This window comes from Sander lucioperca, chromosome 5, assembly GCF_008315115.2.
Source record: "Sander lucioperca isolate FBNREF2018 chromosome 5, SLUC_FBN_1.2, whole genome shotgun sequence".
NCBI lineage: Eukaryota > Metazoa > Chordata > Actinopteri > Perciformes > Percidae > Sander > Sander lucioperca.
In genome coordinates this window covers 21990040-22013803 of record NC_050177.1, presented here as the reverse complement: position 1 = coordinate 22013803, position 23764 = coordinate 21990040, and the positions used below count along the sequence as shown (strand labels likewise).

General features: G+C 40.7%; 1 protein-coding gene across 11 annotated transcripts in view; it reads left to right on the top strand.

The window, feature by feature from the left end:
* frya (furry homolog a (Drosophila)) overlaps window positions 1–23764 on the top strand; it is a 68349-nt gene that overhangs the window by 2392 nt on the left and 42193 nt on the right. For 4 of the 11 annotated variants that reach the window (XM_031297392.2, XM_036001193.1, XM_036001194.1 and 1 more), the window contains exons 1-8: window positions 3952–4329; window positions 15933–16132; window positions 20146–20199; window positions 21533–21672; window positions 21807–21897; window positions 22090–22169; window positions 22273–22353; window positions 23330–23498. In XM_031297392.2, coding sequence (XP_031153252.1) covers window positions 4113–4329; window positions 15933–16132; window positions 20146–20199; window positions 21533–21672; window positions 21807–21897; window positions 22090–22169; window positions 22273–22353; window positions 23330–23498 — 1032 coding nt within the window. In that variant the 5' untranslated portion in view covers window positions 3952–4112. Of the gene's footprint in view, window positions 1–3951; window positions 4330–9889; window positions 10180–13922; window positions 14271–15932; window positions 16133–20145; window positions 20200–21532; window positions 21673–21806; window positions 21898–22089; window positions 22170–22272; window positions 22354–23329; window positions 23499–23764 lie in introns of those variants that run through there. The other 7 variants (XM_031297391.2, XM_036001196.1, XM_031297388.2 and 4 more) reach the window with 5 other exon arrangements.

Genomic DNA, 23764 nt, shown 5'->3' with positions numbered 1-23764 from the left:
GTCTAACGTAACAAGTCGTAGAGACACGCAGGAAAAACTCTACGTTACACAGAGACGGGGGCTCACGTAGTAGGAGAGAAAAAAAATAAGAAGATTTGTGCCGTAATGTGTAATGTTGTAATTTCTTCTTGTTTTATAAAATTGGTATCGAAAAAAGTATAGTTTAGGAACTGGTATCGAAGGCACAGTATTGGTATTGGTGCCGGTATTGAATATTTTTGAACAATACCCAGCCTTACTTAAATGGTCCTTACTGTATGTGTGTTGACAACACAGGCCCAGAACTGTGCAGAGAACAGGTGACCATTTGAATGATTATTCACTCTAGACGCTGGCTTTTTATCAGTGTTCTCCTGAGGCCTACCTGTTATAGAAAGTTATTTATGTCAAATGTGGAGATGGGTTGATCAAATGGCCAAGATCAGGATACTGCAGTACTGTATGCCTGACCTGTAAAAGTTGTAAAAGGATGACAGCCTTGATCCCATACTAGGTTGTCATTATGCAAAGTCTTTCCACTTCGCATTCAAGAGATTTGTAAATGTTTAAACAGCACTCTCTGTACCGTCGCTTAAAGTTGCTTCCTCTCTGAGCATCTAGAGAAAACAGATAAGTGAAATGCACTTCAGTGGCACATTCATACACACCAGTGTTTCCTCACTGGAAGTTGTTAAGTATGTTGCGTAACAGTCTGTAGTCTGAAGCCAGCATCAGTTCCCACAGTGGGCTGTGTGTTTGTCTACTTGTTGCATCAGTGTGCTATTCAAGAGTCCATGAGCATGGGCCTAGCTGGAATTAACCTTCAGTTGCTTTGTGCTAACTTTAGGGCCTGATATCTATCAATTATTCATCGTGTTCTGCCTGTGCAAATCTAAATGTGTCTCACCATGGAAACAGCCTTCTGTCTCAGCCAGAGGGTGTTTCAGCGGCTGCGGACTCCGTCCTTGTTTCTCAGTCCAAGCAGTCCTGCTCCACATTGTAATACATGCCATGAAACATAGGACAGCTTCACAGTTGGAAGTATATTTTATTTTAACTTAAGTCAACTGGTATTTGGTTCAGTTTGTTATATAGAAGTAATAATCGCTGAATTTCCACATCGCTGATAATGGATTTACTCTTGTTGTTTTTTTGTTTAACTTCAGTATTCTTGGATGCTTAAAGTACAGTCTAAGTTGTAGCTTTAGATTCACTAGTATTTGTAAGTGCATAAGATCTAGAGGGAGTTTTTTGCTAATCTACCTTTTGTTTCTACATCTATTTTAGGCCATAATTGTAATAAACTTGTAAATTGCTATAATATAATAACCATCGTCACAATATAATCTGCAAAATCCTGTTGATATAGCTCAAACAATTCAGTTGGGAGGTACATTACAACATTTGTCACAAAGCTAGTCTAGCTATGATCAGCTAGTTGTCTGACGCATAATCGTTTTTTAGCGAGTTTATCAACGCCATTTTACATGTGAATTATTGCTGCAGTGAGTATTTTTACGAAAGGACGGAGGTTGGTTGGGTGGTGGATGGGTAAAACACAGGACTTTAACCCGGGAGAGCCGGAACGCGTCCCGCGTGTGGCGTTTATCAACCGTTTTTTTTTTAATAAAGCCTTCCCCTTATTGTTTTCCTAAGCGTGTGACGTTAGTCACCGTCGTGTTTTTGTCGTTTTTGAGTGTTACTAAAGCCTTTCCCAATGTTCTTTCCCTAAACCCAACCTTATACACCATACATACAATGCCACGTGGTATGTATGTTTACATCCGCTGTATACAGCGTAGTCATACACGTGGATAGCTCAAAAGGCGTACAGATAACACGCCATTTGGCTTTAGGAAAGTGGCGTGTATGTTTACGCAAAGTCATGATGCCATGTTGCAAAGTTGAGAGTTTGTGTTGTTTATTGTTGACATATTAAAATATTGCAATATAGTTCATTAGATTGAGAAAGTTGTATCAGCTCCATTTGTATCTGTCAATAGACGCAATGGCCAACTATTTTTGGTAAAGAGAAATGAATAAAAACCCAGTTACACGCATGTATTTCCTACTGAATGATGACTGGGAGTGCTGGTATCATGGTGATGGATTGAATTTTTTATTTTTTTTGCCAGATCCAGGTCATTGATTGACAAGCAAGTAGGCCTAACTGTGTGTTATGTGTGTGTACATGTGTGTTAACTGCATGGCTGACTACAGTTGTGTCAGTGTAGTTTTGACGAACACTAGAGGGTGCACTATTACTGCAACATCCTTCGCTGACTCCTGTCATTTACAGTTTTTACTACATTACACAGTAGCATGTGTCTCAGGTGCTTAGAAAGCTTTGAATTTTCAGGTTTCTCATTGTGTAAGATGTTTAAAAAACTAAACATTAATATATGCAGAAGAATAAACAGTAAGTGGCATAAGATGCGGTACATAATGGAGCCCTGAGAGCGGGGTCAACAATTTCAAATCTAAATCTTAGACATTTGCACCAAACACAAAGTTAATCACTTTAAATGTGCACATTTAGACGCTTGATAAACTGAGCAGGCTCATTTATAACTGGATTAGAGTGAGCGTACGCAGGGGTGACTTTGATTTGAATCAGTCTGATTTGTTTGTGTTTTAGTGGATAATATACATGTCATGTGTGAGTAATAATAAGGATTCCTACTGTTGGTCTACTGGCTTTGGATCATGTCCTTCAACCCCAAACACAAAGCACGTCTGTAGATGTTGTGAAGACATGGCTTATTTACTATAACAACAGCAGGATGATTCTTGTCCCGAGGACGTTTTGAAGTAGGTCAGGACCAGGCTCATAGCTTGTTGTAATTCAGACTCCATTACTCCATAAATTCCACTGAAAGTGTTTTCTTTAGGCTACCTTTTTCTTTGACCGGTGGATGAATAGTGAAATTACAGCTGGACTCATTAGACTGAAGGAAAATGTGTTGCCAGGGGCTCCCTGTTGTGCAGCTATTCTCTTTGACATAGCTCAGCTCTGTATGTTCACAGTCAACCAGGAGGTTAATCATATTTAGCCGTGATGTTTGACATTTTAATTGTGGCCACATTGTGTTGCAACACAAATTCTTGGAAAAAAAACCCATCAGTGATGTAAAAGAAAGAGTGTATAGGGTGGTTGTTCCATGTTCTAACTGGTTTCTTCCTAAAACAGAAAACGCCTTCACTTCACGTGCATACACAGGGTGTTTGTATTGCTGATGTAGGTCAGACTTGGAAAAACTGGTTCATGTGGAAGGTGTGTCCAGTTAGTGTTCACTTCAGTAGTTGAAATGCAGTATAAGCTGCAAGCTGCGTGAATGTTTTTTTTTTGGATTTACGTCTCACTTATTATTCCTTGATGGTTTTACACCTTTCACTCATTTCCTCAATGACACCAGCCATTAACAGCAAGACGTAATGCAGTGAGAAGACAACATGGGCCTTAGCACAGAGGACTGGACATAGAAGAAAGTGCTGGGAAAGTGCAGATGCTGTGTACTGAACTGATGGTACCACTGAGGACATTCGGCAGTGCACGTAGGGGATGTATTTCTCTGTTAAAGATCTCTGAATGTGAAGCGCAGTTAAATATTCTTATATTTGCTGGTACTGAGTACACCATTATTTAAGAAATTAGTTTGCGCCTCATTAACACTGCCAGAGGCAAGACGTGTGTTTAGACTTTGATGTGTGGACTCCAAGACAAACACAGGATATTTATACATGAAAGCCTCGTGGGCATACAGTAGGCGGGGATGTTGTAGCTGTCAGAACAGCCTCTTTTCCCTTCTCCCTCCCTTTTTAGTTGTGACTTTGCCCCTCTCTTCTCTCCCTCTTGCCTTTTTGCTGAAAAGAGGAGGGCCTGTCTAAGTAATCCAATACCTGCCCAATTCATGAATGTTACTGTAACTTGCTGAACTGCCCTGACAAGTGCAGGGGTTAAGACACATTAGTAGACCGAAGCTGACAGCTCTAGCTGCATCTCTGCACAGCAGAAATCTGCTGCCTGACCAGGAGACGTTTGTAAGGAAGGAAGAGGAAGAGAGAAAAAATAGACATTACACTTACAAAAGAGAGGAAAACCTGGCACAGCTTCCAATGACTTCTTTGGAAGAATGATAGAAGTTGCTGTGGGCTCCCTGCCATCCAACATGTCTTTAAAGGAGAGTGCTGTGAGAGACATGGCTGAGAGTGAGACGGATTGCTCTGAGGGACTGGATGAGGTTGTCATGGGGCGCATTGCCAGCTTACCTCTGGATCCATTCCCGCCCAGGGACTTCAGAGGGAAGTTTAAAAAGATGCGCCATAAGAAGAGGCCCACCATTCTTGAAAGTAGGTACTGCTTTGACTCTGTGAAGCTGTGGTAATTGCCTCAAGAATTCAGTTTTTCATCTGGGAGAAATGTGTTTTTTGAAAAATGTGGTGCAGAGGCAATACAAGCATTTCAGCTACTACTACCATCACTTTGTGAAATACCTCACCTCCCCATTGTATTTGTCACACTCACCTAGGAATCTGATGGCTTGTTAATAATGGAGTCAGACAGTGCGAGAGTACAGCACACTATTTTTTATATTATGTAGTGAGCTCATTGTGACAAATTAGTTTTTTTATCTGACATCACATTCCTTATGTCTTTAGAAAAATGAGAAACAAGCGAACAGTAATGACTTGAAATAAATAGGAATATTAAAGACCAGAATATATGACCAAAAAAGAGAAGAAGATGAAGAAACTAGGGGCACCAGGGACAGAGAGTTGGAGTAAGAGGGAGTCAAGTGTTTGAGCTTGATAACCACAAAGATGGCTGAACTGGACAGACATACCTCACATTCCTAACCTTCATCAGAGCCTGATAATGTTTTTAATAAGTGTTTAATGTCTCAGAGGCGTCGCCCACCCAACGCCTAGTTAAGGAAAAATGTTGTCAATCTTTTTTGTAATCAGCATTGAGATGATTTATTCATCGGTTACACGTGAACGTGGCTGCTGCTGAAGCTGCCAATAAACAGACCTGTAAACCCGGTAATTTATGGAAGTATTACTGAAGTCGTTTTCTGCTTAAGAAGTGACACTGATCCTATCCAGTGTGCCGGCACACTGGCAGTGCTTTTGGAAGCAGTTATGCGGACAAGTTTCGAGATATCCGGATAAGGTGTTCTGCCATAAACATTGTATTTAAGTTTCTTCAGAGTGACATTAGCTCTGGCGTTTTAATGATATCCACTCCAGTACTGGCTATTACGTTGTGGTGTGATACAAATGATCAAGTTGTCTTCTTTTGCATATTCATTACATATTCTCTTCTGATCTGCTTGGACAGTTTAGGTATACAGTCTGCTTTATGGCTTTCTAGTACAGTCACCTCAAATCTCTCTGAGAAACGGGTCTATTAAACAAGTTATTACTGTTTCTCAAATAATAGGAGGTTTGGAAGATGTCTCAATCAGTTCGCCTCTACTGTACCTTTTTCCTGTTTAGCAGCCTTGTTGAAAAATTGCTACAATTATTCAACGAGGGAATTACATAACCATTTGCCCTACAGAGGGGCTCTTACTGGACAAGTCAGGCTGACCAGATTATAACTGATCGAGGAAGTGGACTGTGTTTCTCCAGTGTTTAAAGAATCCATTTGGGCTGATCTCTGTTTGCTGTGACCATAATAGGCCATATGGGCCAATTGCCCATAATTAGTCAAATTTGCTCTGATTAAACTATCATATTCCTTATCGCTGTTTATGTTGAATGTTGTACTGATCTAAACCATATTTTGTCAGCAAACAGGATAACATACACAGTACATGTAATAGGTGAGGTTTTTTTCTTTTCTGAACATGCCCAGATCATATCTAAGAACAGAGTCGCTTTGCAGAATCCTCAACTTTATCAAAACATTATCAGATTACTGGTAATTTGTATTGATTGTAGAGTTTGTGCTCTAACTCTCAGAATGATAACGTGCAATCTAGTTTAAATGCTGATATGGGCTCATTGTGTTAGGGTTGGGAGATGTTTGCTGATAGGGCAAAGATACAGGCAGCATCTGAAGATTTACTTCTTTTAGGCAGAAATAGAAGAAGCTATAATGTTCATCAGGCTTTACCTGTGTAGCTGTTCACTTGCTTCATTTTCTTAAGGCTCAGGCTGTTACAAGACACCACAGATGAACTTAGCAAAACATAGTATAAACATATGGATTTGAATGAATAGTAGGAATAGAAGATTTTGCGCAACTATATCATCGCCTTGTGAATTGTGTTAGTCAGCAACACGTTACGTACCTCTGTTTCAAGTATAAGTCCTGCATTTAAAATGTTACTTGAGTAAAAATATGCAAATATTATCAGGAAAATGTATTTAAAGTATTAAAAGTAAAAGTACTCAATGCAGAAAAATCCTCCCATTTTAGAAACTGTAAACAATCCAAACAGTTCTGTCAATCACCTAAGACTTTAATGGTCTGATCATTTCAGCTGGACTTTATAAACTACATGTGTTTTGTGTGCAGAAATCATAACGTGTAAAGTAACTAGTAACTGAAGCTGTCAGATGAATGTAGTGGAGTAAAAAGTACAATATTTCTCTCTGAAATGTAGTGGAGTAGAAGTAAAAAGTGGCATGAAAAGAAAAGATTCAAGTAAAGTACAAGTACCTCAGTACTTAAAGGACAATTCTGGCGCAAAATGAACCTAGGGGTTATTAACAGATGTGTACCCACTCTGTCTCTCTGGGACATGTTTTCATGCTAATCGAATGTGTTTGTAGCTTGAAAGACGCTAGCGCGGACCGCTGATTAGCTTACAGCGCTAGTATTCGGGGCACAGGGAAAGTAAAAACAAATCACTATTTATACCACTAAAAAGGCTCAAAATATCACCAAACTTCAACGGTAGCATAATGAGGGTCCCTAAATGTTAACTGAAGCATTGAGAACATTGTAAGTGTACAGACAGTTTATTGAAAAGATAGAGTATAAAGACACTTGCGTTCATGTTTACATGCCGCCGCCGTCTTGAAAACCAGTCATGACTTACAGCTGGCGATGCAAACTAAAATCAAAAGCAATTTGCTCAATATATCTGAAATAATCACACTCTGCATAACTTGTCTAGTGTACTTACTCAGTGGATAACTGTCCATCTGGTCCCTCCTGTCTGGGTCGCCGTCTCCAATTTATTTTTGGGACATGGAAAAAAGTTTCAAGTCCAGCCCTGTTTATCAGAGAGGGGAAATCTTCAGACTGTACCAAACACTGCGTCTCTTGGGCATCGCGACACAACAGGTCCCACTCCGTGCAACACAGACACTCCTGTTCGGTGGCCATAGCTTCACAATGTCCTCAGGTCACCACCAGTTTCCCCAAGTACGAGGCTGTGTTGCGGCATTGACTACCGGTAGCTCTCTCTCTCTCGTAGCCCTTTCACGGAGCTCCCGCAGCTCTTCGTTCAATAAACTGTCTGTACACTTACAAAATTCTCAATGCTTCGGTTAACATGTAGGGACCCTCATTATGCTACCGTTGAAGTTTGGTGATATTTTGAGCCTTTTTAGTGGTATAAATAGTGATTTGGTTTTACTTTCCCTGTGCCCCGAATATTAGCGTTGTAAGCTAATCAGCGGTCCGTGCTAGCTTCTTTCAAGCTACAAACACATTCGATTAGCATGAAAAAATGTCCCAGAGAGACAGAGTGGGTACACATCTGTTAATAACCCCTAGGTTTGTTTTGCGCCGGAATTGTCCTTTAAGTAAATGTACTTAGTTACATTCTACCACTGGAGAGCTGCTCTCAATCCAAGTTAATGTAGTTTCAGTAGCAGTAGCAACCTCAAAGCTTAGCCACATTGCTTTTTCAGTGTCCATACTGTCCAAAGGTTTTTATTCTTGAATTTATTAATTAATAAACTATTCAACTTCTGACATTACATGTCAAAAAGAACAAATATAGGTAAAAGTGACACAAATGTACAGTATTTACCCATTAGTGCAGATTTCATAGATGCAGCTTCTTTATTAAAAGGAAGCTCTCTGACTCCATTACCTGGAGCTTTAATCAGTTATGGCATGACAAAATGAATGAGTGTGTCAGGAATAGGGCTGCACGATATTAGGAAAATATGTAATTGCGATTATTTTGACTGATATTGCGATTGCGATATGATTCACGATATTGGAAGGAATGATCATTTTTGTATCATTATTCTCATTCTCATTGAAAAATATTTAAAAAAAAAATAATAATAGATTGAAGTGTGATTTTTTTTTTTTGCGAGGATCTGTACCAAACAAAGATGTTTGTCTTTAGTCTGTAGGATAGGATTTGTAGGCCGGGATGTCTCTGCAGCACCACAATACTTTATTTTAGAATGGTTTGACACATATTTTGCCTTTAACAAATATTGCACTCCCCTGTGATTTGGATATTGCACTAGTCCATATTGCGATTTCGATAAAATTGCGATTAATTGTGCAGCCCTAGTCAGGAAGCGTAAGAAGTTGCAAACACAACCTTCATACATTATGGCACAAGTCACAACAGCACTTTTGTATAAGCTGGTGTCAAAATAAAAACAAAGTCACTGCTGTGGGAAAGGAGGGCGGGAGTACGTACACAGGCATGCTGTAAGGAGCAGCCAGGCAGCACTGTCTCGGGTATATTCAGAACACCTTAGGCCCTGACGTGTGTTTACCAAACACTGCAGCCAGTGATGGCTTCTCCATCACAGAGTGTATTATGCAATGAAGGTCAAGTGGCTGTTGCTTGATGGACAGACAGAGTTCTGATAGGATTATACTAAGAGCGCTCAGGGGCAGTAGAGGAAGGGGGATTGGAGGATGTGCTTTATACTCCATATGGTTGATGACATGCATCTGTTACATGTCCAAGAAAAGCAATAAGGGTGTTTATTACCATTTACATTAATTCAGGCAGTAGTAAGATTAATTTAACAGCATCCATGAAATGAGAAAATTCTACTGGTTTGGCTCAAAATACAAATGCACAAGTGTTTAAATACAACTGTAGCCTGTTTGTATCCCATTTCAGCATGTCTGCAATACATATTTTCTTATCTATTGATTTTCTTTCCGTCATGCAAACAGTAATGAGGGGAAAGCTGCTGCATGATTTAAGAGATAATACATGATAATGATAGTGCTGAAACTATTACCCAAGTAATTAATTATTCATAGTATTGAACTGGTAGGTTAAAAACAGTCGCTTCAAGGAAATTAATTACTTTGTTAATTGTCATTTATTTGTGTTTTTTGTGTTATTTACTTTTCTTTTAGCATTTTAAAATGTATACTTTTGGACTGCTTTTCAGCTGTAATAAGCAAGTTGAATATGTCACATATTTTGCCCCCTAATGATTATAATAATAAGAAAAATGTGTGAAAAAATAAAGGAATGCACAATATTTGACATTTTATTTGACAAAGTCGGTGCACATAAAAGGGTTAAAAGCCAGCAGTCAGCCCTAGTTCCATGCAGATCCCTTGTGTGCAGTAAATCCCCTCTGCTTGCTGATCACTTTAGTGTCTTCTGCTGTCCACTGCTCTCCCAGATGTTCCCTGTTATGTGTTGCGTTCTCCGTCTCCTCCGTCAGTGGTGGCGGCCTGTCAGATGCTCCCAGTCACGCAGAAAGACGCACAAACCCAGCACTGTCATCGTTATCCGGCCCTGCACGCAGACAAACAGTAGTTATTATTAACTGCACTCCGCTAAGAGGATTGCTTCCTGCACTCTCAGCCTCCGCGCAGTTATTTAAAAGCAGCTTGCATTGCCACCCACTGCCTGCCATAGCTTCAGAGAGAGAGAGAGAGAGAGAGAGCGAGAGAGAGAGAGAGAGAGAGCGAGAGAGAGAGAGAGAGAGAGAGCGAGAGAGAGAGAGAGAGAGAGATGTTGAGAGAGTGTGAAGGGAAGGAGAGAGAGGGCTGATAGCTAAGGGTAGGACACAAGAGGAGGGGTGAAGCAGTGCTAGTGTGTTTACTCAGGGTCTCATCAGCACAACATTGTCTGCGTCACAGAGAGGTGACAGCAGGCGCTACCTGCTGGTCCCAGCTCAGCTGCTGCTGCCGCTACTGGAGGGAAACTCAACGGAAAGCGGCAGCCATGGCCAGCCAGCAGGACTCTGGCTTCTTTGAAATCAGCATCAAATCCTTGCTGAAATCGTGGAGCGGCAGTGAGTAGCAGTTTGTCTCTTGTTGTTGTGGTTTTTGTCCTCAGCCAGCTGACAGAGCTGACTGACTGGCTGAGGCTGCAGCTCTAGGGGGAACCTGACTTTATGGCCTCTTTTTCCTGTTGTGGTCTGTGACGGGGATGTGCTGTTGCTTGTTGTAGATTGAGCTGAGCGTGATTTTATTGTTCAGCACGGCAGTTGCTGCAAACTTGGAAGCATCATACTTTTAGCTGCAGACATAATGTCCAAGTATCTAGCAAGAGTTATTGGCTGAGAAGAAGTTGCACATTATACACACAGGACCGTGGTACAGTTACCATTACCCAGATTAACCTGTGTCCTTACAGTAAGTTCTGCTGATGGTGATTCAGCATCTCATTCCTGCTGCTTTTCTTTCAATTCTAGCCTTATTCTACGTTAGCCTGTGAGTGTCTGACAGAGTTTAAATAGCTCTTATTAAGTGCGAGAGCACAGTAATAGGATTAGTGGAGGCTCAGCTTGGTCGCATATTCTGTCTAGAGCTCACAGCTCCACTGGCTCCCATCGTGGCCCATGAGGATGGGATAGGAGGCCTCTCTGCATCTGATCATGGCATAATTCTGATTTATGTAAGATATGAGATGTGGATTGTGAAGATGGACTCTCCTTTTGGAAGAAAAACAAACAGCCAAAACCAGAAAGTGGCACCTTGAACCAATGAAACATTTGCAGTATATATTCCCAAATACAATTTAGCAACTAAAGCTATATCTGACAGATAACAATGATTAAAATCTAAAGTGAATTATGCTAGCAAGTCAGCTGCCCCTCTCGGGCAGTGTGGTAGCTCGTACATATCTATTGAATCTGAATGAAAAGAGATACCATAGAACATGCTGTCCTTGTCCACACACTCACTATTGAGCCATCTCCTGATGATGTTGCATAATTCTCAGAGTGGGTCACTGTGCTGATAAAGGCACAGGCACTCATTGCACAGTATCAGCAGCGACCCACGGCTATGCATTTAACATTTTCATTAAATACATGTATGTGATCTCCTAGTCTCATCTCTCTGCTCCCATTTGCACGAGCGGTTACGTAATGAATCACAAGCTGGCAAGAGAGACAGCGTCGTTAATAGAAACTGATCTGAAAACACTAGGATTCCAGTCATATTAGATACAGTTTGCACCGTGACCACAAGGTAAACAAAGTCAAGGTCCTTTTAGACAGCGGTCTCTCATCAGTCAGTGTGTCCAGCTCTAATAAAACAGTGACAACTAGCAGCACACACAGAACTGGCATTGTGCAGCAGCAGCAGCGTCAGGTCTGGTGTTCAAATTGCCTGAAGGCCGGTCCATCGTCAACCAATCAGAGTAGGAGATGAGCTGCACTAAGTCGAGTGCTCCTCTGATGAGTAGTCAAACATGTTGTTCAGTTCACTTGTTTCTTATTTTTGTTATGAAATGCTATTGTCCTCATTAGAGCTGCACGCTATGAGGAAAATATATATGTTGTTGAATATTGCAATCACGATTTTACTTGCAATAAATAAACAGATATTCAAATGTACTTAAATGTAGTGCCTTTCTGCTGCTTTCAGTATTCTGCTAAAATACAGCAAATTGCTATGCACTTTAAAGTGTAGATTTCGACTGATTCTTTCAAATAACTCAAATCTCAAAGTGTCTTTCGTGATATGTCGCAGCCTTTTTACAATGTGTTTACTGCGCAAGTTTATATCGTGATAACGATAAGAAAAACAATATATTGTGCAGACCCTGTGCACATTTTCTGTTTAGTTAAGTCGTTTTTCTGTCACATTTGCGGAGTTTTTAAATTCTTCTTCCGTGTTTTAGCCTGGTGCAACTGTGTGTGCAGTGCAATACTTGTGCTCTATTTTTGAGGAGCTAAAAATAGTGTTTCAACAGTGAATGAAATTGCAGAAGTTATACATAGACGAATCTCTTCCGTTTAGCTGGAAGAGACAGATGCAGACGTTTCTACGGGAACTTCTATCAATGAAACACTCTCCCATAGCAGGCAGTGGTTTCGAGCATGTCAGCGTGCTAAAAAAGGGCTGATGGTCAGTTGTTTGAGACTGACATTTTAATCTGCTTTTCACAGAGCTCAGTAATCACTCTCTCGCTATCTCCACTCTCCTATTTTTTGGGACACTCACACTCTGACCTTGTGATAATGTATTGGAATCGGGACGTTGCTGCTCCATTGGCTCCAGCTGTTGCTTCCTCTTTTGATAAATTTAAGCAAAAATAGTTCAGCTTCAACTCTAGACAGCATTCCAGCATCTAAACTGAGTCAGAGAGTAAATGTAAACTCTAGTGACTTCTTCTCTTTCATTTTAATATGGAAATATTGTCAGTGTGGCACATCTGGCTGATACAGTAACAGGGACTCTGGTTGTTTCATTTGGCCTAAAACTTTATGATCTAAACCAGACAACAACATTTTCATGCTCATTACGTTACATGACGCAAACATTTAAATTAACTCCTGAACAGTGTCCCTTTATACCCAGCCTAGTAGTATAACATAAAAATACTGTACAGTGGTGAAGGAGAGGTTAAAATAGTACTCTCACAGAAATGCAGAGTCAATGTTTCTCACAGCAGCTGGAGCTGCGCTCCCAAAGGTCTATGTTGACATTGGAATTTGTAGTCCAGTTAAGGAGGTCAGTGATATCTAAATATCCACCCACTCTGTTCACAAACGACTGCTAAAGTGGTTGTTTACTCAGCGGGACAGTCTCTGTGGATGCATTTAGTCAACTGCATTCTTTGTACATGTGTGTATGGGCGTGTGCAAGAGAGACATTTGTAGCCTGTTTGCATTGTCCTCTCGGGAGCACCACCATGCCCAGGGTGTTTCCAGCTTGGCGATGATGTAAGGCACACTGTGCCCGAGCTCCTTGTTTGCAGAGTCACATGTCGTGTCTGAGTCTTCGTGCAGCGCCCAGAGCAACAGAAAGGGCTTGATATGCACACTGGTTGCTTTCTTCACCTCCCATTTCCAGTTGAATTAATCCACATGGGAGAATTTAGATAAAATGATATGTCGATTTAAGTTTATCGAACGGGTTTGCATCCAGTCTAGGGCTGTACAACATATCGGTTTTTTTTATCGTCATCGTGATATCAACCTAGCAATAAACACATCACCAAAGGCTGCGGCATATCGCGAAAGACACACAGAAATGTTTGGAGTTAGTTGAAAGAGAGTATCAGTAGAAAACTACACTTTAAAATGTAACTGTCATTCTTTTTTATTAGTGTATGTTCAATTCAATGTTCAATAAAATAATGTTGGAAATGAATTTTTTCTTGTTTGTTTTTTTTATTCAACAAGGAATTTGCTGTATTTTAGCAGAATACTGAAAGCAGCAGAAAGGCAGAACTGAGTAGACTTTAATATCTGTTTATTTATCGTAAGTCATATTGTTATCGCGATATTCAACAACGTTATCGCATATTTTCCTCATTTCGTACGGCCCTAATCCAGACTCTCTGTTGCTGGGAAGTTACTTCAAAATCTGATATTTTACTGATTTGCTGAGTAAAGTGCTTGAAGCAGTGGCTGGTCAACAATGGTGTTTACACTCTGGTGGTCTGGCCCTCGTGCTTTAGGATTGTGTCAGTAGTATAGTGTGTGCCCTGGGATAAATATAGTCACACAACTATGCCACCATAGCATGTTGGACCTCATCACTGCACTGTGCCTCAGCTAAAAATTCCTGCCTGACCTTCACTCTTGGAAGGCACTGGCTGGTCACAAGGCTAGAAGAAGCCATAGCAGAAGCAGCTCAGAAAGAGAGAGAGCGAGAGAGAGAGAGAGTGATTACGTGGTCTCCCGTACCAAACACTACTCCCACTTTTTAAAACACACCCGCTGTTGGCTCTCTGCACCATGGAAACTATGCCCAGCAGGATAGTGCCAGCTGACACGCAACAAGACATGGACGTTGGTGGATTTTACTAACAAGCGTTTGCCTTGATTCAGGACAACCCTGGATACCATATCCTCCTTCCCCACAATGGACGGGACGGCTGTGTGCTGGAGTAAGGCCAGCGTCATCAGCTTCATTAAGGGCCTGGGTAGGTGCTGAGTTGCCACAAGCGAGGGAAGCATGTTCTGAAAGCCAGAGATCATCGCACATGCTGCGCATTCCTGGACAGATATCCGAGCGCTTCATGTCCTGGAGAAGAAGACTTGTTTACTGGTTCTACGCCGTTTCTCCAGCTTCTCTTGCGCAGCTTTGTCAGAGCTGCTTACTCACACTGTACGGCCTCTAAAAAATGCTGATTGGCACTTTGCTTAACTCCTGTCTCTGCTGATGTGTATCTCAGTTCCTCGTTTTTTTTGTTAAGTTTCCTTCGACTACCTGTGAAGAGGTAATAGTTTTGAGTAAAGCGCTTCAGATAATTCATTAGGGCTTTTTTTATGCTTTCAACCTTTGATCTGCAAGAAGATTACTGTTCCTGCTTTTGAGTACTCTTTTGGCAGACTTCAGAAGCCACTAAATTACATAGCCAGTTGTCTGATTCCTCTGTTTAATTCATACTCTAGGTTTTTGTCTTGTCACAACATGACTACATGAACATAAATTACTAAATTTCAATATTCATCGGGTCTGCATGCTTAAACATGATGTACAGGCCTACAGCATACTTGCTGCTTCTACACTGATAAACAATTTTGATGATATATTTTTTAAATAAATACCCTCCTTTAAAAATAAATACTTGTATCTTACATTCATTTAATTCGACATTACACTCTCAGAGAAATCTCTTAATATGACAGTTACACTTTGCATTAATATGCAGCAACCAAGGTCTTTTCATATACTGTATTTTGTCTTAGTAAGCTCTAACCCGACCAGTTTTTTAACAGGGACTTTAAACTATTTTGATCCATTAACGAGCAAAGAAAACAAAATTTATGATCACCACAAAGCCTGGTGTTTGATATGTGACTTTGACAGATGTAATGTGCTCCTGACACCGTGCAGGCTGTACTTTGCTGCTGCAGATGTGATTTCTGTCCAATCACATTTATTTATTACATGCACACACACACACACACACACACACACACACACACACACACACACTTTTAAACAATGCATTAGCTGAAGGAAATGCGCTTCTCACTGTGAGGCAGTTAGTCTCTTCTGTGCTGTACACATCAGATTAATGGCTATTTGTGAGGTGGACGTGCAGTTAGGGGTTGTAGTGTTTCAGGCTAAATGTGGTTCTTTACTATATTTAGCAATTTTGTGTCTGGAAGCAGCAGAGTGTGACACTGAGGTAAACTTTAACTTGTGTGTTAGCTTGGCCTAGGCAAAGCTATCTGGAATTAAACGTGGGCCACATCATAACACCGGCTGTAGGATGGTCACATGCACAAGATTTTTGCTTCCCTCAAAGGGCAATAACATCTTTGGTACGAAATGAAAACACCAGCTGCTGGCCGTGGTGTTTTAATTTCCATATGCTCTCCGTTCACTGTAGCAGTAGGAAAAAAAGAGCAGACTCGGGGCAAGCCGGTGCCCTTTGGACAGTCTCCCTCAGGAATGTTCAACATGTTGAACTTTATGTCCATGTTTGGAAGCTTCTCAGTAATACTCTATTTGGTGATCTCTCTTTGTAAACAGATCCGTGGCTGGTCCTGTCCCACTTATTTGTGCTTGAATTGGCAATGTTTTACTTCACAAAATTGTTTATCATCTTGTGCTTTTTGTGTCGTTTCCGCAGCCTCGCCCGTGGGGAACGGATACAGTAAACCCCCCATCCCTCCAGTCTGCTGTCCTCAGGGAGAGAAGGGTCCCCCGGCCATGATGCCCATCAGCATTGACCCGGAGAGCAAGCCGGGCGAGTACGTCCTCAAGAGCCTGTTCGCCAACTTCACCACCATGTCAGAGCGCAAGATCCGCATCATCATGGCTGAGCCACTGGTGAGTCGGCAGAGAGTGACAGACTGATGGGTTACTGCTCTTTGTGTCCTGTGGGGATTGTTGCTCTTTTTAAAAAACATTGTGGAGATTGTCTCATGTGTTTTGCTTCAGAAGTTGAGACACAATTGTTTTGCTTGTGAATCTTGCAACTGCTCATCAAAAGTTGCAAGACTATGAGTTGTGTGCAATTTAATCAAATCTTGAGCAAAGTTGTTAGAGATAGTTCCATTTCAATGATTTAGAGGCTGCTAAAACTGTATTCAATTAGACAGTGAGAAAGATTAGAGAAAAATAAGCATTTTATTAGTTTTTTTTTCTTGTTTGCTGCCCTGTTAATCAACGTATGACCCCTTGTGGGTCCCCCGACCCCCAGGTTGAAAACCACTATAACAAAGTCAGACAGGAAGCCTGATAGACAGGCCGACAGTAGCTCGTTTGACCGTAATGAATTACCAACAGTCGTAAAAGAGGTATTTAGCTCCTTTACTTAAGTAAAAGTACCAATACAACAATTAAAAAAATACTCCATTACCAGTAAAAGTTCTGCAAAGATTTATATCAACCTCACTTCACTGTTCAGTACAGTAAACTCACACTGCATTGTTACTTTACAGTATGGCTGCATCTATTGCAAATAATTATTTTCATTTGCAGTTACTCTGCTGATTAGTTTTTCGATTAATCAATCAATCAATCAATTGTTTAGTTAGTATATAAGGCCAAGGTATATATAAGGTCAAAAAAGGCCAAAGGTGACATTTTCAAATGTATTATTCTGTTTAAACAAATGTCCCAAACCCTAAAATATTCAGTTTAGAATGATAATGACAACGAAAAGCAGCAAATCTTCTCATGTAAGAGGCTAGAATCAGAGAATGTTTGGCTTTCTTTCACAGTCTATTCATCACATTTGAATAGACCGAGACCATTCTGAGCCAAATGCCTGTTATTTTCATTAGAAAAGTACTTCAGGTTTAAATATTAATCAGCAAATCATTTAATAATTTGGAACTGACTTGTAATCTATCTACTGTGTTATTGAGATACCGACAATTAGATGAAGGTAAAAGCTGCTAATACAATCTTTAAGAGCCTTTTTGTCCAGTGGAGGTTGAAGCCGATCGGTAGGGCCACAACAGCAGCTGTCATAAATGATTCTGTTTACAGACAGTCAGGCAGACAGGGAAGAGCCACTGCACCACTCACCACCTGCTCCCAGAACCACATTAGTATCTCACGAGTGCTGCTGAAAGTCAACTAATATGACCAACTGATCCTTAATACTAAGAAAAGCCTCAGACAGCAGTAATCACCATACTGCAGCTTTGTGTCCTATGGCACGTTAGCATTGTTTACCACAAATAGCTACCCTTTGTTACACCACAGCGTAGGGGAACCAGGAGAAAGGAAATCAAATAAAAGTGCCACCCAACTCTACAGATCTCAGGGCTATTTACTATTTACAATAATTGTATGCAGGTTGCAGAGGTCTGACATACGGTCAGTTTACTTGTGGCTGCTATGGCAGTCTCCAGTTTTAGGGACTATGATTTATTGGAAGCTGTTAGTCAGCTGTCCCAGTCTGCAGGGAAGTGTTAATTACCGCAGGGAAAGTGTGCACCCCCCTTCCTTTCAGTGTAAGTCCTCCAGAGAACTGCATGCAGGATGTGTCTCTCGTTGTCTGTCCTCTCAGTGGAGAATTGGCTAATAAATTTGTTTTAGCCCTGCCTTGTAGGGCTGCACAATTAATCACAATTTTATCGAAATCGCAATATGGACTAGTGCAATATCCAAATCGCAGGTGTGGGGGGGGGGCGAATTATTTGTTAAAGGCAAAATATGTGTCAAACCATTCTGAATGAAGTATTGTGGGGCTGCAGAGACGTCCCGGCCTACAAATCCTCTCCTACAGACTAAAGGAAAACATCTTTGTTTGGTACGGATTCTCGCAATCTATAGTACATTTTTATTTGTGTTTCAATGAAAATGAGAATGATGATCCAAAAAATTGATCATTCCCTCCACTATCGTGAATTATATCGCAATCGCAACATCAGTCAAAATAATCGGAATTTGACATTTTCCTCATATCGTGCAGCCCTGCTGCCTTGTAGTTACTGGCATACAGTTGTCCCTCCTCTCCTCCTCATCATTCAGGTGAATTTGTTTACGCAACTGAATCTGTCATATTCAACGATCTGTAGTCAGTTTGAATACATTTTTGAAATAGGCCGGGGTAATTGTCATTTCTATGATGAACGAAATAGTTTATGGTCCGATTTTCAGGTATTGTATACTGAAGATTTAGTGTGATTATTAATCATTAATTTAAGCACTTTTCGTCTTTTAAAGGGAGACACTACAGGCAAAAACATCATTTTTCAATTTTGAGTCTTCTTTCAGGAAAATAAAATAAATAAAACATCCCAAATACACATTTAGGTACTTTCCTACAGTTTGTCTGTTTGCACCTGTAGATTTTTCCTAAATTAACCAAACGTTAGCATTACATAATGCCTCATTTGCATAGTTAAACATACAAATTCAGAAAACTTGTTATACAAAGAATACTTGTCTCACCAACCCGATTATCGGGCGAGGTGACTCGAGTCTGTTCGGTGTGTCCCGTGTCGTCGTCCGTCCGAGGAGCTGTCGGCCTTTATTTTGGCCGACCTGACATGTTCAGTCAGAGACAGGGCAATCGGGACTCACCCGGAAATGGCGAGCGGATGAGCCTCTCAAAATCTGATGAAAATCTTTTAAACTGACCTTTGTCGATCTGAAATGAAGACAGATTCAGCAACTGAATTCAGCAATTTCTTTTTTACCTTTATTTATTTCACGTAAGGTGATTGAGAAGAAATTCTCATTTGCAACAGCGACCTGTCACATTCACACAGTTCCACATTCATACCTGGAAGCTGCCCAGTACAACCACAGTCTGATCTGCTGGCCACTGAGCAGCTCCACTGGAGCAGTTGGGGTTAAGGGCCTTGCTCAAGAGCACCTCAGTGGTGGTAATGAGGGAGGGACAAGCGCTGTTCTTTCACTTCTCCCAACCCAGATTTTATCCTGTCGGTCTGGGGATTAAACCGACGACCTCCCGGTCACAAGCTCGCTCTTTAACCTCTCGGTCACCACTGCCCCACTGAATTATATAACTCATACCCATACCCAGAATAGATTTTTTTAAGGCTGTTGACAGTATTTCCTGATTTATGGAGTGATAAACTGTAAGAATCTTTGACTCAAATATGTCAACAAAATTAAACTTGTTCTGTTCAGGAAATGTATGCAATAATAGAATGCCTAATTTATGTATTTAAAAATACCAGTTCAGAAAACTTGTAATACAAAAACATATCGTCTTAATATAAGTAATCAACTGAGGAAGTTTCATAGTGATAGCTATTTGTTAAAATATTTTCCCTATTTAACCTGTAGTGTCTCCCCCCTAAATGCACTAATAAACAAAGGACTGCTTCATTAAACCAATTAGAAATATCTTAGGAACACTTGGTCCAAAGAAGTTAATCAAATATTTATATGTTCTGAAAGTTTGTGAAAGTTTTATTCTGGTGTTTCAATTGAGTTGTCATCCAGGTTTCAGGGCCTTTTAAAGATGTTAAAGCCTTCATTTACTTCCAAATAGGATGTGCTACTAATGATATACAGAAGTCAGGACTGTCCTTACAGCAGGAGAAGACAACCCTAATTCTTCATGAAGGCCTTTATCTCAGATGATAGAAGACTGTAATAATGGGAGCTGTCATGAATGTCCCATCTCTAATATTTGACTCTTCCTGCTCATGCCTGGCATCAGACAGATTGATGGCTCTCTCATTAGCTGGGCTGTAATGAGTCCCCGTTCAAAAGTACTCCACACTGTCTCCGGCCAGGGCGGATAGAGTTACGAGCTTCAGACCAAACTTGAGAGAACTTTGCCAGTTTGACTTTGTACAAATAAGAAAACCTACAAAAGTTGTAAAATAACTCCCTGTCTGTGTTTTCAGGAGAAGCCATTAACAAAGTCACTGCAGAGGGGAGAAGATCCTCAGTTTGACCAAGTAAGTGATGAGAAATAGGGCTGCACAATATATTGTTTTGTTATCGTCATCGCAAAATCAACTTGGCAAAGGCTGCGACATATCGCGAAAGACACTCAGAGATTTTTTGAGTCAGTTGAAAGAAAATATCAGTAGAAAACGGCACTTTAAAATGTAATTGTCATGCTTTTTTTAATGGTGCATTTTATATACAATTCAGTGTTCAATTTGTTAAATAAAAGAATGTTGGAAAAGATTTTCTTTCATTTGTTTCAAATTCAACAAGCAAGTTGTGTTTTCACAGAAGCCTGAATGCAGCAGAAATGCAGAACTGAGTACACTTTAATATCTATTTATTTATCGCAAGTAATATCCTTATCGCGATATATAACAACGTTATTGCATATGGCATATTTTCCTTGTATCGTGCAGCCCTAATTAGAAATACCGGTAACAGCGGCTGTTAGCAACAAAAGTGATCTAAAAGTAACGTACTGAGCTGATGAAATGACCTGACTGCACAAGATGACATTTTGTGGTTGTATTTTTATCTCCAAATGTTGGAGACATTATAACCGGCAAGCGATTATATAAAAGACCATCAATGAACTGTTTTGCCTCTCCCTGTGAGCACCTAGGCATGTAGGTAGGTAGGTAGGTAGATAGGTAGGTTTTAAATACTGATCTAGTATGATGCACTGTAACAGGAAAGAGCTGATGGGTGAAAGCCCTGCTCACATCCCAAAAGCTCTTTCAGATTCAGTCCAGGGCCGGAGTGTTTACCTGCCACTGGCTCTGCGCTAGGTGTGTCCAGCAGGTCTGTGGCTCTGCAGAGAAGGCTCTTTCACAGCCACAGAGGTGTGTTTGTGCTGCTGCGTGAGGCCATTCAGCAGCCACACAGAGCCAGGATTCTTCTCCGGCCTCGTGCTGAATGAAGGGCTCGCTGTGTTCCCAAGCCCGGCCAGACTCTCCTCCCTTCCTGTGTGCCCGGCCCGTCCCACCCGTTCCTTCCTTTCCCTCTCCCTCCCCTCAAAACTGAGGGAGGCTTCCCCATGGGCACCTTGTCTCTCTGCATAGTCCCAATGAGGTCCAGCTCACCCTTCAGTTTCATCTCTCTCCATAAATGTAGCTTTGGAATTTACTTAAAAGCTCTCTCATTTCCCCCGCGACTCCGTTTATTGTTCAAATGTAGGAAACATAATGAGACGTAAATGAATTCTCTCGTGCTGCTTAAAGGTTTGTGTAAATTGCTGTACAAATAAACAAAGGAAACACTGATTACTATCTCTTACTTTGGTATGTTAACTGCCAAATACAAACATGCATTTGCACTATGTATGTCTTCTTCTTCCAGCTGATAAGCACCATGAGCTCTTTGGCTGAGTACTGTCTCCCCTCCATCCTGCGCACGTTGTTCGACTGGTACAAAAGACAAAATGGACTAGATGAGGAGTTGCACGAGTACCGGCCAAGAGCCAACACCAAGTCCAAGAAGTGAGAATCATTAAATTGATTACTACATGCAACAATGTGCCACTTCTAGGCAATGTAAAGAAGCAGTTGGGAATCTCACATGTACTGTATGATTGTAGCAAACCTGTCGCTTCTGTTTTTCCTCTCCGTACCAGTGACGAGCAGCAGAAAGATTATCTACTTGAAAGGAGGGATTTGGCCATCGACTTCATCTTCTCTCTTGTACTTATAGAAGTTTTGAAACAGGTGACTTGACTTAACTGTTGCACACAAAAGCTGCTTAGTTTATGTCATTATTTTATGATATAAAACTTAAGTAGAGCTGTTATGAGTTACTACTGCTGAAAAAAGAAAACAAAATATATCGTGTCCGGTAGTTTATGAATATGTTGTTGAACGTTCATTCTCATGCCATTGTGTCTCCTGATTTAAAACTAGATGCCGCTCCACCCGGTCCTTGACAGTTTGGTCAATGAAGTCATTAATTTGGCATTTAAGCACTTTAGACACAAAGAAGGGTAAGGTCTTGATTTTTTTTTTCAACACTGTTCCTTCTTTCTTTCAGTTTGAAGTATCTTTAAGGTTTGTTTTTCTCACTCTCTCATGTTGTGTTTCCCGCAGGTATCATGGTCCGAACACTGGCAACATGCACACTGTAGCAGACCTTTATGCTGAAATCATAGGAGTATTAGCTCAGTCCAAGTAAGTAGCAAAGACAGAACTATGATTATGTAATAGAATATTATTGTTTTTCTTTATCATCGGTCTTGATTGGCTCGTAAATCTTCACTCTCTGCTCTGTTGGGCTTTGGTTTCATGCCACATCATAATGGTGTGTTACCATTCCTCATGCCTTTCTGCAAACCATCTCATCTGGAACAGACACTAGGGACGACACACTTTTGGACAGGTCCCCTTCACACCAAACTAGGACTGGAAATTGATGTCTGTTTATTTGAAGTTTTCAGATCATTGCAGCAAGGAACAAATCCTTAAAATAGAGATAGGCTGGGTGAGCACACTGCATACCTTCTTTCCAAAGTGTGCTCTGCTTAATTTCCAGCAGGAGATACTTCACTCTTTACTTTCTTTACTTATCTTTACTTTTCTCTGAGTTCAAGAAAGAAAAAAAAATGTGTTACTGTGAACTGAAATGATTTAGGAATAACTCATAGTTGTATTTGGAGTATCTGCAGAGAGATTGATGCTGTTTTGAGGAAGTTTACATGTGGTTTCTCAATCACTGTTTGTGTCCGTATAACTGATAGCAAATCCTCCTCCCATGATTAAGATGCAGAAACAGCTGTATTCAGTTTCACTACCAGGCACCAGGGAAGAGGTTAAGAGATGCTCATAGTAAGCTCCCATGATGAATTATCTTCTAAATTTAGACCAGCTGAAGAATCCCATCTCTGGTTCAATTTGGGCAAGGGATCAGGTGCTAGGCAAGGAGTTCGTCTTGGGGCACAGACTCAGAGTCTGCATACTGAGGGTAAGACGAGGGGATGGTATTTTTGGGAGGCATGCTCCCTGAATATTGTCTGTATTTCACTGCGTCACGACTCTGAAGTGAAGGAACCTTTTTGTGGATGTGCTGATTTGGGCTTTGTCTGACTGAGCTATACAGGCATGTCTTTATATAGAATCTCATTTAGTTTTTTTTTTTCCCCTCTCTCAGGTTTCCTGCTGTGAAGAAGAAGTTTATGACTGAGCTAAAGGAGCTCCGGCAGAAAGAGCAGAGTCCTTATGTAGTCCAGAGTACTATAACCCTTGTCATGGGGGTCAAGTTCTTCCGAATTAAGATGTATCCTGTTGAAGATTTTGAAGCCTCTTTTCAGTTCATGCAGGTACAACAGTCTTCTATAATCTACAGGTGTGCTCATAAGTTTATGAACCCATTCTAAGTTGACTAAAAAGAGGAATACAAAATCTTTGGAATCTTTTGGAAATTGATCTTAATGCCTTAATTAAAAAAGGAGGAAAAATCCAACCTTTAAGGACACCAATTGTCTTTGTGAATGAATAATGTATCGTAAATAAATAAATGTTCTTCCTTAAAATACAGGGGGCATAAGTATATATAGTACATAAGTACACCCCTATGTTAAATTCC